The sequence below is a fragment of the Balaenoptera acutorostrata genome, chromosome 20, assembly GCF_949987535.1.
Source record: "Balaenoptera acutorostrata chromosome 20, mBalAcu1.1, whole genome shotgun sequence".
NCBI classification, from domain to species: Eukaryota; Metazoa; Chordata; class Mammalia; order Artiodactyla; family Balaenopteridae; genus Balaenoptera; species Balaenoptera acutorostrata.
The window spans coordinates 55,391,800-55,405,015 of record NC_080083.1 but is presented as its reverse complement, the minus strand read 5'-3'; the positions used below and the strand labels follow the sequence as shown (position 1 = coordinate 55,405,015).

Below are 13,216 nucleotides of genomic sequence, written 5' to 3'. Positions count from 1 at the left end.
CTTGGCCTTGTGTTTTACTCAGGGAAGCTGACCTGTCAAACTTGTTGATTGCCAGGAGTGGAACCTGGAGAAGGTGCCTGTGTGTCAGGACACCAGCACCACTACCAAAACCAACAACACTGTTTTGTATTCTGGGTTTTTATTTGCGTGTAATATACACACAGAAAAGCGCACAGATCATAATAACTCGTAGGTTAGCTCAGTGAATTGAAGCATCTGGTGTTTAAGAAATTACTTATGCCTTCACTCTACTTTGCTGAAACTAAAATGGGAGTAGCATGAAGATTATTCAGTCTAATCATGCTGATTTTCTAAAGCATTAAGGAACGTGTTTCTGGTAATGGCTAATTTTACATAGTGCGATAGGGCAGCTCGCTGTTGATAAGAAGTGAGACTTTCAGAGTCTTATTCCGTTGGTAACTTGATTTTTGCCCTTAGCAGCTTTTAACGTTGCTTAGAAACATCTCTTTCTCTCAACAGATCCCGAAAGATGAGCATATTCTCCGGTTCTTGCGCGCCCGGGACTTCAACATAGACAAAGCCAGAGAGACCATGTGTCAGTCCCTGACCTGGCGGAAGCAGCACCAGGTGGACTACATCCTCGACACCTGGCAGCCCCCCCAGGTCCTTCAGGACTACTACGCGGGGGGCTGGCACCATCACGACAAAGGTAGCCGGGGACTTGGCGTCAGGACCCGCGTAGAGACAGGCGGCCCGTGGGCGCGCTGTCCCGCCCTCCCCCGGCTTGAGCAAGTGGAGGCCCTCCCCCGGCTTGAGCAAGTGGAGGCCCGGTTCGTCACCGCCCCCTGGGGAATGCCCCGTAGAGCGGAGGGCAGGGCCTGAGGCTGCTGTTCCCTCACCCCTCTCGCTGCCCTCGGGCAGCTTGCTCCACTGCGTCCCTTAGTTGCGTGGAGTTTGACTTTATTTAAAACACTTTGAAGGCAGAGGTTTTTCAGGAGCACAGTGCTGGTGAAGGTACTTTCCAGTGACTTAACCCCTGCAGTGTCTGTAAAAACGTGTAGCCAGGTTTTGTACATCAGAATTTCAGCTCTACCTGGAGAGTGAACGAAACTTAAACCAAGAACAACGATCCCTAAAATGAACGATTAGGTGTGCGTGGGTTGGTCGGATTACCCGACCACGGCGCCCTGCGGGACAGCCTGCGCCGTCGAAAGGCGTGCCCGGTGCTTCCTGACTCGACTTGGTGGCGGGTGGAGTGGGGTCACGGCTGAGCCCGGCGATGGCCGCGGTGTGGGCGGTAGAGCCGGGCGGAGGACAGAGCTCCGCTGGGCCCCCCTCGCTCCGTGCAGAGCGTCTCCGGGGCCCTGCTGATAGGCTGCCCCGTCAGCTGGCTTGGGTGGGGCAGGGTTGTGGGGCCCTGTGGGCACCACAGAAGGCAGCTGCTGCTTCTCAGCGGGAGGGCGCTTGAAGCTCCTTTGGAACTTCGGTGAGCCCGTCTCCCTGTCAGGGCCTCAGAGCTGTGTCCCCAGCCTCACATCAGCGATGGCGCTCACAACGCCTGTCCTTCCCCTGCAGACGGGCGGCCCCTCTACGTGCTCCGGCTGGGCCAGATGGACACCAAAGGCTTGGTGAGAGCCCTCGGCGAGGAGGCCCTGCTGAGATACGTGAGTGCTCCCGGCGGAGGACACCAGGCTCCGCTGTGGCTTCGCTTTCTTCCTCTGCCCGCGGGGGCGGGAGAGGACAGCTGTCCTGTTGCAACAGCATGCTTTACTTTCATAATTAGAAAGGAGATCTATTAATATATTTCAAAAACTTCAAAAGAGGGCACAAAAATTATAAAAGTGTTTTTCACGGTGGGGCAGCATGAACAAAAACTCAGTAGAGCCACTTGAGAGGATACGGGGGAGCTGGTTCTGAGTCGCCTTCTCCTTTCTCTCCCACGCTGACTCGGGCCCCACCCTCCCACCCTCGCTCTCTCTTTAAGATGCCTCTCAGATCGGACCCCTTAACAGTACTCTCTCCACTGGCACGCCCACGATCCAGGCTCTTAGCGTCTTTCATCAGGGCTACAAATGTCTCCTTCCCTGTCTCCCTGACCCCTTCCAGGGCCGCTTCCACCGCGTGGGCAGCTATGAAGAGAAGAATATTGTCCTTAAATTAGAAACAAACAAGCAAAAACTTTAAAAGGCATATCTATAATCCATTATCCCAAAATATCCACTGTTGGCATTCTGTTGCCTATTCTGTTAGCGCCCGCCACTGTGCGTGTGCTTACGTGGGCGTACGTATGCATCCACACGTACACACGTGTGTGCACAAAGATACGGGTGGACTACATCTGTCCGGGAAAGGCTTGTTACTCCAGATTGAAGGGTTCCCTTCAGCTGGACTTCAAGTCAGTTCTCACACTGCCCTTTCTCTTGGCTGGTACGTGTGGCATCACAGTGTCCCCACTTGACGGACACTTACGTCCGACACTTCCGGACGTGCCTGCTCTGGAGATAGGTCAGCAGTTTGTGCCCTCCCTGCCCACCTGGAGACTCCTGTCATCTCACTGGGGAGCTGTCCCCTTTGCCACACAGGACAGCGCTCATTCTCTTTGAAAGAGATGTTCTTCGTCCGTGCTGTGTTTTGTGTGTATGAGTGTGTCAAGATCTAAATACGTGACTGGGTTTACACACCTGCCTAAAACACGCCATGTTACTGTCAGTCGCATAGCTTTGGTGCAGTCGTCGTAGCTTCTTAGACTCATCATGGAATCTTTATGGCCCTTTTGTACGTAGGTTCTCTCCATAAATGAAGAAGGGCTAAGACGGTGTGAAGAAAATACAAAAGTCTTCGGCCGGCCTATCAGGTACCTGTGTGGTGCTGTTTGTCCTGCTAGCTTGTTGAGAATATGAGTTAAGTATTTCTAGTTGATTTTTAGAACCAAAATCTGGTTTGATTTTTTAGGACCAAGTCGAAATAGTTTACTGTTTACCATAATGCCCTAGGAGGCAGATTAGAGAGAAATATGTAGAGCATGTAATATAGTCAGTTGTGAGGGACCGTTGCTGGAGTTTGGTGTTTCTGCCCCCAGGCATTGCCATCCCCTCGGTCTGAGTGGATTGGCATGTCTGAGGTCTGCATGGTCCTTGGGAGCCCAGAGTCACAGGTGGTTGGTTTTTGCTCCTTTTTTTTTTTGGTGGTGGGGAGATGGGACAGAAAAAAATTAGTCTGTGCTATTAAACCAAACTTCTAGCTATGGTAAACTCTTTTGAAAATGTGCAGTGGTTCAGAGGTTGGCATAGAGAAGGGTATAGATGGTTAACTAGCACATAAGTTCCAGGAGGGCAGGGACTTTGAGGGCTTTTGCTCACTGCTGTATTCTCAGCTCCTGCCACAGTGATTGACTCAGTAATGTTTGTCAAAGACTAGGTCATCGCCGTTCAGTCACACCACATATTTAAATGCCACACACACACCCCGCTGGGTCAGTAGAGGGGGCTCAACAGGTCAAGGGCAGCACATGGCCTCCTTCGCTGGATTGCTGAGTGCGTCAGACTGAAGCTTTGAGTCACGGTCCCTTACTTAGCTCTTGGTGGCTTTGAAGTTTCAGGGGTTAGTCCTACCACACCCATCCCATGTCTTGATACAAGCAGATATAAATAGCGTTCATTACACTGTGATTTTTAAAACCTGGTGTATCTTTGGAAATGGATACAAATGACCGTATATAACATCGAAAAGAAAAGCAAGTCGCTCTGGGCCGCGGTTTGCCGAGCGTGCCGTGTACTGAACGGAGCTCATCTCACCTGCAGTTCGTGGACCTGCCTGGTGGACCTGGAAGGGCTGAACATGCGCCACCTGTGGAGGCCGGGCGTGAAGGCCCTGCTGCGCACCATCGAGGTGGTGGAGGCCAATTACCCCGAGACGCTGGGCCGCCTCCTGATCCTGCGCGCCCCCAGGGTGTTTCCTGTCCTCTGGACTCTGGTGCGTTTCCCTGCCCTTCTGCGTAACTGGTAGCCGCTTGGAAGGTGCACACACGTGCGTTCATGTATGTGTACGCGTCTGTGACTCGAAGTCATAAAGCAAAATAAGCACAGAGACATCAACGTTTCTCAGATTATTTAAGGAAAGAAAGAACTCCCGAGGGTCCTAATGTCACGCACTTGGACTTTACAGAAAAAGCGTATCAAACTTGAATCCGCCCCCACGTAATATCACCGTGTAATTTTAATCTTTGAAATACAGGCAGCAAAGCAAATATGACTGCATGGCTTTTTCTAATTATTTATAGGTTAGTCCATTCATTGATGACAACACCAGAAGGAAATTCCTTATTTATGCAGGAAATGACTACCAGGGTCCTGGAGGCCTGCTGGATTACATTGATAAGGAGATTATTCCAGATTTCCTGAGTGGAGAGTGCATGGTATGTATCTAGGAAAGCATCTGCACATTTGGCTGCTTACGAGGGTAGCAGAGGTGGATGTTGGTTTGCACAGAGGATTTTCAGAACTTTTAGTTTGGATTATTTGATTGTCTTTCAGTTTTGTTTTGGCTGACATCTCTCTGATACTGGGTGAAACTAAACAGAACCATTTAGGTAATTTTTGATAACACACATTCTTCATTGTTAAATACTAATGAGAATTTGTTTTAGAATCGGTGTAATTGCAGCTTGCTTTATTCACTCAGCTTTGTGTGAATCAGATTCTTTAATCGTTTTAGAGGAGCTGTGCATTTTTTTAAAACATTAAAAAATCACATTGATTCTCAAAAAGATTTCCCCCTTGACAATAAATCAGGATAACATTTTAAAAGGGATAGTTAAGGGAGCTAGTTCTCTTGTATGTGATGCGGGGTTTTAAACACATTGAGTTGCTAGGTTATCAGGCAGGCGGCTCCACTTCTTTACCCTGGACTGGGGCGAGGGAGTCAGAGAAGTTTAGTTCCTTGAGGACCGTACAGCCTCGGGGGCACAACGGCCTGACGGGGTGGGGGGTGAAGGAAACAGAAGCATGGGCCACGCGTCTTGCCGATGTGACAGGTGACGGGCGCCAGCAGAGAATAGTGGTTCTTCTCAGGGAAGGGACTTCCATCATCCTTCATAGTAAATGAGGTTAGCCGTTGAGATGTTGAGATGTGGCCTCCCTGGCTGACTCATGTATTTAGCTAATGATTGGGCGCTCGGGGGAACCTCTCTGGATTGTTCGAGGAATTTAACCGGCACTTGAATCAGCTCTCAGGCCTTCAGTCCTGCTCCAAGGAATCGCAGTGCAGCACAAAGGAGCAAGTGAGTTAGAGGACCTTCACTCACCCAGCGCCCGTGAGATTAAAGCGCGAGGTCAGATCTGTAGAAACCCAGAGACGTCGATTATATCAGAGCACGACCCGGTGAGGTCGCTCCCTCCAGCTACGACGAAAGCACCTGGGCTGGAGCAGAAGCAGACCCGACTCCCCCATGAGGTGTTCAGGATGAGAAGAGTCCCGTAATTAGCAGAGATCTCCCCACTCTGGCCATTAAGGCTTCTTCTCTGCTCTTCCGTGCCACCGTCGGGCTGGCATTGAAGAGACAGTGCTCACGTCTGCCTGCCGCCGTGTAACGTGACCTCGGTGCTGTGGCGTGTTTGCATCCCGCTGCACTGCACGCTGTCGGCGGCTGTGTTTTTTTCCTGTGTGGTCGCCTCCCAGGGCTGATAATGTAGGCAGTGCTTGGATTTTATGAGCTCGAGTGTTACATCATTATATCCAGGTCAGTTAGGAAATTTATGAAATGTGCAAATTCTAATTAGCCTGTTTCAAGCAGATTCAGAAGTTGCTGCTCTTTATTAATTTTTGGCTGGCATCATGGACTGATCATTTGATCTGGCTTAGACACGAAGCTTCCTTTATAGATTATATATCTTGACTGTAATTGTATATAATAAGAATAGTGCCTGTAGCTGCGGAGAATAAAACTCTTTTCTTAACAGAATGTTTTCTTCTGCAGCTCAATATACGTACTTAACTATTCTTATATAAACCAGCTTCAGTAGTTGGATCCAGGCCCTCATATGCACTAGTGTGAATTCTGTGGCAAATCAGCTTCAACTTGTTCTCATTTATTTAAAGCGAGACACATGTATTTAAGTGGTTTTCCACAATTATTTTGCTAAGTAGTGCAGAGTGTTTTGCGACATGGCAGGTGTTGTCCATTTCCTAAGCGGCTCCGAGGAGTCGCGTGTGTCAGGACGTGGCGCTGCTGGCGTTTGGTTCTCAAAGGAGCGGACTGCGTTGGCTCAGCTCGCACAACTGCGTTTCCATTTCCAGTGTGAAGTGCCGGAGGGGGGCCTGGTGCCCAAGTCCCTGTACAGGACCGCGGAGGAGCTGGAGAACGAAGACCTCAAGCTCTGGACCGAAACTATCTACCAGTCTGCGAGCGTTTTCAAAGGGGCCCCGCACGAGGTAGGTGCCAGGACGAAGCCACGGGGGCCGGGCCCCCCCTTCCCACCGAGGTTCTTCTGTGGGTCTCCCCAGTGGGGTGTCGTTCAGGAGAATCAGATGCTTCTCTCTGGTCTTGGTCTTTAGGTTTGTGTTGACACTTGATCTGCAGTTTAGGTAGATGTCGACACAGGAGAGCAGGCCTCTCTCAGAGGGGAAGGTGGCTGCCCTTGGTCAGGGCGCCCGGAAGGAGAGTGGGCAGCTCGCCGTCCAGCTCACCCGAGAGCCTGGACACACAGGGGCGCGTAGCAGGTCTCCCCGTGGGAAGACGTGTCACTCTTCAGTTTAATGTATTCAGTGATCAGGACCAGTCGCATCTTCTGTTTTTTCTTGACTGGATTTGGTTATTTGTTACTTTTAAGGAATTTGCCCATTTTTATAAATGTGATGGAGTGAGGAGAAACTAGCACATGTGTTTTCTCTCCTTGCTGTCACGTGGTGGTACAGAAGCAAGAGTGTGCCTGTGTTTTCACACGCGTGTGTGCTGTGGCGTCATGAGGGACTCAGCACTGACTGGCCCTTCCTGGACTTCGGGCTGAGGTTTGTGGCTCAGGATCGCGGGAGGGGTGGCACCTGGCACGGAGAGGCCGCTCAGTGGGCTGGGCTGCTGGCCGGGCGGACAGTGGTGGCCGGGCGCTGACGCCGTACTGCTTCCCCCACCCTCCTGGCCGGACTGTGTCCCACACGGCCCCCCCGTGCCTCGTGGGGCAAGTGGACATGGGGCCGTGGTTTGAACGAGCAAAAGAGACAGGTTTGGTGTGCCTTATTCACAGCCTCTGTAGGGAGAAGTCGACTGTGTCTTGAGGATTATTCGTATTAGTTTTTTATTTGGAGGCCGGCAGGCGCGAGGAGGCCAAGTTCTTTCCTTAGGTCGTGGTTGCTCTCATCCAGGGTAGAGAACTCAGTGGTGTGATGTGTTCTTGTGAGTCACAGGGTATCTGTGCAAGTGTTTCTACATCAAAACTGAAAACTTCAGTTCTGCTTTGGGGGTTCAGTAAAGCACAAATCGAGGACGGCGGTCTCCTGAATGAGGACTGAATTCCTCGTCCCTGCTGTGAATGCAGGAGTGAGAGTGCCGGTCCGCAGAGGGGCTGACGTCCAAGGGAGCTCTGCCCTCAGATCCACTTTGGTGTCGTTGGTGCCACCGCTGTGCTTAGACGCAGCTCTTGTGCTTATGGAATCCGCTCTTTAGGGAAATTCTGTGTGGGTCTGTCAGCGGTGAGAAGTGGCCGTGGTGGGACCAAAAGGGCTGCTCGATGAGAAGCAAAGCGCTAACACGCCTCTCGGAAGACTCAGCGGGCAGGCTTCCAGGGCAGGGTGGGGCGCGGGGCCTGGCTTCTGCTGGAATTTTTTAGTGAATACATAACTTATTACAGCTGGTTTTAATTCTCACATCCCTCCCACAGTAATCTTTTGAAACTATAACTTTGATCATTTCCTGTGGGGAAGCTGTATGGGCACCGCATGAAATTCAGCTTTTAGGCTGGCACTCGACACCCGGGGCCTTTCCCCCATCCCGGGCCACGTGGCGCCCTCTTCCCACCCAGCCCAGCGGCCACGGGCAGAGGCCCCTCAGCCTGCGCTCGCGTCCAATCCCCCTCCCCGCTTGGATGCTTCCTTCCCGTCCCTCCTGGGCTCTTCTGTGACCTTCCCTGTGCCCTTCAGCCCTGAGCAACCCACGGAACCACTTCTGTGGTGTCTAGCGTTATTTCTGTTTTGTATTAAGACACTTTTTACAGCCAGGACTGGGTGTCTTAAAGCCCTCAGGGAATTGAGGGGAAGGTTGGACCATAGGTGTAGGTGACAGAGCACAGAGCTTGGCCCTGACGCCTAGCAGGAGCAGTTGGGTGAAAGAACGAAAAGAGTGAGCAGAGGCCTGGAAGGTGGAGTGCGGAGTCTGAGTGAGGAGGCCCGGCCGTGTGTACCCCCCTAGCTAGGGGAAAGCCGCTGGGGGGACCTGCTGCCACGGCGTCAGCTCAGAGGCCCGTGGTCATTTTGGTGGGTTGATGCAACCTCTTTTTCCAGATTCTCATTCAGATTGTGGATGCCTCTTCGGTGATCACTTGGGATTTTGATGTGTGCAAAGGGGACATCGTCTTTAACATCTATCACTCCAAGAGGTCGCCGCAGCCACCCAAAAAGGACTCCCTGGGGGCGCACAGCATCACTTCCCCAGGAGGGAACAACGTGCAGCTGATAGACAGGATCTGGCAGCTGGGCCGTGACTACAGCATGGTGGAGTCACCTCTGATCTGCAAAGAAGGGGAAAGTGTGCAGGTAAGGTCTCCTGGGAGTCCCCACAGCTTGGCTCTTCTGTCTGGAGAAGGAAGTGTCGCTTCGGCCCCGTCCTGCGTCTGTAGGCAGGCAGTTCAGTGTGTCCTCTGAGTTACGGTCAGAGTCACTCAAGAAACCGAGTGAATCCCAGAAGAACCTAGAGCTCAGCAGAATCCATTACTTGTATCTGAAGTCATGAATTATTTCTGGAAGTATTTTCACAAAAGCGACATGGAAGAAAGGAAAAGGCATTCGGTGCACGTACAAAGCTGGGATTGAGAAGGCTTCTGCTAAAACGGCCTTTGACCTGGCGGCGTTCTTCTCTTCAAGGAAAATCACCCCGAATAGAAGTGAGAGAAACAAGTAATTAGGAAACTATTAAGTCTCATTACTAAGCATCCTAATTTATTTTAAATGCTCCGTCAGCTCATTTAAAATTTTGGCTAGTTATTCTGAGTGCCTGAGCTCAGAATGGTAGCTCTCGGGTGCTTCTGGCCTTCATAATAGATGCATAATTTTGCTGTCTTTACGGTTTTCAGGGATAAGCCTGTCCGTGTTTTGGTGGTCTTAGAAGCAGAGTAAAAGAGAGTATTTTATTCAGTTTTTAAAATAATGAACATTTTAATCTGTATCACAGTCTTTAGTTCCAGAATTAAGGGAGAAAGTAGTTTTCACAGACTGGCATTCTACTTTAGATTGCCATCCTTTTAACCCAGAATACACCGGTAAGGTCATTGGAAGCACATCAGAGAGAGCATTGCCTGGTCCAAGTGGCCTTTTTTGACCCCAGGCCCTCAAGGGTGAGCAGAGGACCCCCGGGCGCTCCCACCCTGCAGGCGCCTGCTTCCTCCTCCCGAGGCGGAGTCCTGGGGGCGGACAGCCTCTGAGGGTCCCTCCCGCGGCTTCCCCAGCGCCTGGCAGAGGCCTGGCTGCAGGGCCGACACCCGGGAGGCAGCGTGGGACGGACCCCGATTGTGAATCAGGGCAGCCGGTCCTTCCCCCGTCGAGATGGTCAGTAATCGGTGTTGGATCCGAGTGGACCCTGTCTCCTGGCGTTTGTCAGACCCGTTGTGGGAGGGCACGGGAAGCAGGTCCTCAGCTGGCACTGCCTGACTCGTTCCAGGGCTCCCACGTGACACGGTGGCCGGGCTTCTACATCCTGCAGTGGAAGTTCCACAGCATGCCGGCCTGTGCCGCCACCAGCCTGCCCCGCATGGACGACATGCTGGCCTCCCTGCAGGTCTCTTCCCACAAGTGCAAAGTGATGTACTACACCGAAGTGATCGGGTCCGAGGACTTCCGGTGCGTGAGGCCGGGGTCCAGGCCGGGGCGGCCTCCGGGCCACCCGTCGCTGGCAGTTCACAGCGTTATCAGTGTGGGAGGGCGGTGGGGGGCTGTGTCCCCCTGGGCCCCGCGCGGCCGTCCCGGCTCTGGGGGGCGCTGCGGGGAGCGGGGTGGGATCGGCCAGGAAGGTGGTGGGCGGCCGCGGTGGGGTCCTCACACCTCCCCCGCCCCGTGCTTCTTGCAGAGGCTCCATGACCAGCCTGGAGTCCAGCCACAGCGGGTTCTCCCAGCTCAGCGCCGCCACCACCTCGTCCAGCCAGTCCCACTCCAGCTCCATGATCTCCAGGTAGTGCCCAGTGCGCAGAGGGGACGGCCCACCGCCTCGGACCGCCGCCCGCCCGCCCAGCAGCCACGTTGTGCGGACTCCTCTGGCCCTCTAGGTAGCACGTAGCTCTCCAGGTGGTAAACGTAGGCACTGATCGCGAAACGATCTCGACTGGTAGTTTTAACTCTAACTCAATAGCCATAGATTTTGTATACAGTGTGCACAAAATCCAACCAGAGCACAAGGGCTCTCTCTTCAAAGAAAAGTAGTTTATATACCAATTAAGAGGTTGACTTTGTCTCAAATGTTGATGCAAAAAATGTTTCCAAGCACCTCCGCACCATCCCTTAGTGGATGAACTCCCCACCGCCCGTCAGAGGTGACCCACCTTCCTCCGCGGAGCAGAAGCTGCCAACCCGTCCCCTGCCCTGCATCCGGCCCTCACCTCCTCCCCGCCGGTAGTCGACGCGGTCCGGGGATTCAGTGACTGCCCGCTAGGCTCCTCCTCTTCTGAGCAGACACCGCTTCGTCAGAAGGACTCAGAGGGAGCCTGTGGGCACCCGGCCCGGCTCCGGGGCCAGACGGACCCACTGTTGTAAAGTGGGTCGGGGGGGTCAGGGGCTCTCGCGGACTCCCCACAATGCCAGGAAGAACACCGCCATCATTAAACATTATTTTCTCTTTCCTCCTGTCAAACCTTTTGGTACTTTGAGAGCAGGCTTCCTCTGTCCATGAACTTGGGCTGACGGCGTCCTCTCCCTTTTCCTCCCGGTGTGTTGCTCTTCCTACCTGCACGCGTTAGTTCCGAACTCATTCTAGATCGGCCTCGCCTGGGCCCCTCACAGCTTGGTAGCGTCAGAGCCCAAATGGTTCTTCTAGTCACTAGGAGGGTATTGCAGAGACAGTGAGTCCCATCTGCCGTTTTGAAACTGTCCTGTGTTCACTGTGTGGCCATGTCGGGACGGCCTGTGGCCTGGGGGAGCCCTGCTTCTTTGTGACAGGAAACTGTGGGCGTGTGTGTGCCTGTAAGCATGTGTCTTGGGGTGGGTGTGTGTCAGTGAGGGACGGGGCGAGTAGAAACTTAGTTCAAGTAATGAAGGGTTCAATTTCATAGAAGCAGGTCAGATTGTGAGGTTGGTCTCCTTTTTACTTTTTCTTTTTGATTCCAATTACCAAGCCTGGTCTACCTTTTATTGGCCCTCGTTTTCTCAGCTTGTTATGGGAAAAGCAGGTTCATTGCGAATCTGTCCAGGTGTTGCCTTGGGTCAGTCTCTGTGGTCAATGAAGACGTGTGCCGTGGTGGGCACGTGGCGGAGGCTGTGCTTTTAAGGGTCTGGGCCAAAAGCCAGCCGGCCATCGTCAGCGTGTGACGGGCACGGAAACCCTGAGTTGCGTTGTTGTAAACCTGCCCTGGAGGTGTAAGGTGGGTGCCGCGTGGCGGGAGAGCTGTGTGGACGAGTGTGTGCCCGCGGGGAGGCGTCGGGAGGGCTCGGGAGGAGCGGCGCAGCCCTCCCAGGCAGCGATACTCAGTTGCTGCCTGCACGCTGAGGCCGCTCCTGGGCTTCTCCCGGAGCTGCTGGCCCGTCCGGAGCACGGCTGTGCGTTTCCTTCACAAGAGAAGCTCACCATTGGCACCTAGAGGCTTGTTTCCAGAAAGCACAATAGGGTTAGTTAGTGCATCCGTGCTGCTTCCTGTTTCCAAATTCTCAGGACCTGAAGACGGTCCCTTCTCTCTCTCTCTCTCTTTCTCTGTGTCTCAGATGGCGATTTTGCTGACAGCTGCCAAGAAAACACTTCACTCGACAGTACACATCAGCCCAGGGGCGCTTGTAGAACTATCTGCATTGCGGCCACCCCTCCCCCAGTCTGAAGAGCGGCTCTTTTTGAGTTGACTCAGAAGTGGCACTGTTTTATCCCCAAAGAGTTGAATGCATCCTTAAGCGTTCACAGCACATCACTGCACAAGTACTTACAGGGTTACTCCTGAGTACCCATCGCCCTATCCTCCTTGGAAGGGGGCTGTGAGGCAGGTAGACTTCGATCACGCAGTTTATCGTGACTCTACTTCAGTGCCCTGCACTCTTTTTAAAATGCTGCTGTCATTTCACCTGTTTTCAGCACTAACGATCCTTTTGGTTTCTCCTCTATTACTAGTGTCTTAATTCACCTTCTTTCCTAATTTCATTATTTACGTATCAAATTCTGTAAATGTTTTGTAAACATATTACCTCACTCTTGGTAATACAATACTGATAGTCTTTAAAAGATTTTTTTATTGTTATCAATAATAAATGTGAACTGTTTAAAAAAAAGAACGTCTCTTTCTTACTGTGAATCGGCAGCCTCCCCTGAAGAGCGTGATGTCCTTAGGAGACTCTAGAGATCGAAGGAAGCGGGGACGCTGGAGCCGCAGGACTGGCGTCCAGAAGCTCGGGAACAGTGGCTAGCTGGTGAGGGGCCGTTGTACGTTGTCCTGCACACAGATCGCAGCTGTGGGCTGCCGATTCCTCAGGCGTGCGGAGCCCGGTACTTACAGCTCCCTCGCTCCCGGAAGAGAACAGGCTGTAGTTTTCCTTAAACTCCATGCGGTCAAGCAGGACTCAGCCACGATGCGATGTTTCTTTAGTAACAAAATGGGTCCTTCCATCCGGTGGCCGGGGTGGACCTTCAGAAACCTGGGCCGCCTTTGTCCATGGCTCCTGCAGGGGCAGTGCAGATGCAGGAGCAGGGCCTCCCCCCTCAGGAGCCTTGAGGGCCCGTCCTTGGTGGCAGCGGCCACGGGGCAGGAGCGGGTGACGCCTGCATGTGCCCCCATGCCCGCGGCCCGGTCTGGGTTGTGAGCCCGCCCCCCCGGCAGTGGAGACCGGAGGCGGGCTTCAGTCCTCCCTCAGCAGCACCTGCAGGACG

The 13,216-nt window shown here is 53.0% G+C and overlaps 1 protein-coding gene across 3 annotated transcripts in view; it reads left to right on the top strand.

Annotated features, from left to right (window-relative positions):
* The window catches only part of SEC14L1 (SEC14 like lipid binding 1), a 51,545-nt gene extending 40,551 nt beyond the window's left edge, over positions 1-10,994 (top strand). For 2 of the 3 annotated variants that reach the window (XM_057536161.1, XM_057536162.1), the window contains 9 exons: positions 481-670; positions 1,537-1,625; positions 2,745-2,815; positions 3,762-3,933; positions 4,241-4,375; positions 6,256-6,390; positions 8,452-8,703; positions 9,824-10,002; positions 10,229-10,994. In XM_057536161.1, coding sequence (XP_057392144.1) covers positions 481-670; positions 1,537-1,625; positions 2,745-2,815; positions 3,762-3,933; positions 4,241-4,375; positions 6,256-6,390; positions 8,452-8,703; positions 9,824-10,002; positions 10,229-10,334 — 1,329 coding nt within the window. In that variant the 3' untranslated portion in view covers positions 10,335-10,994. The remainder of the gene's footprint in view (positions 1-480; positions 671-1,536; positions 1,626-2,744; positions 2,816-3,761; positions 3,934-4,240; positions 4,376-6,255; positions 6,391-8,451; positions 8,704-9,823; positions 10,003-10,228) is intronic. The other variant, XM_057536163.1, reaches the window with a different exon arrangement.
* The last annotated feature ends 2,222 nt before the right edge of the window (positions 10,995-13,216 follow it).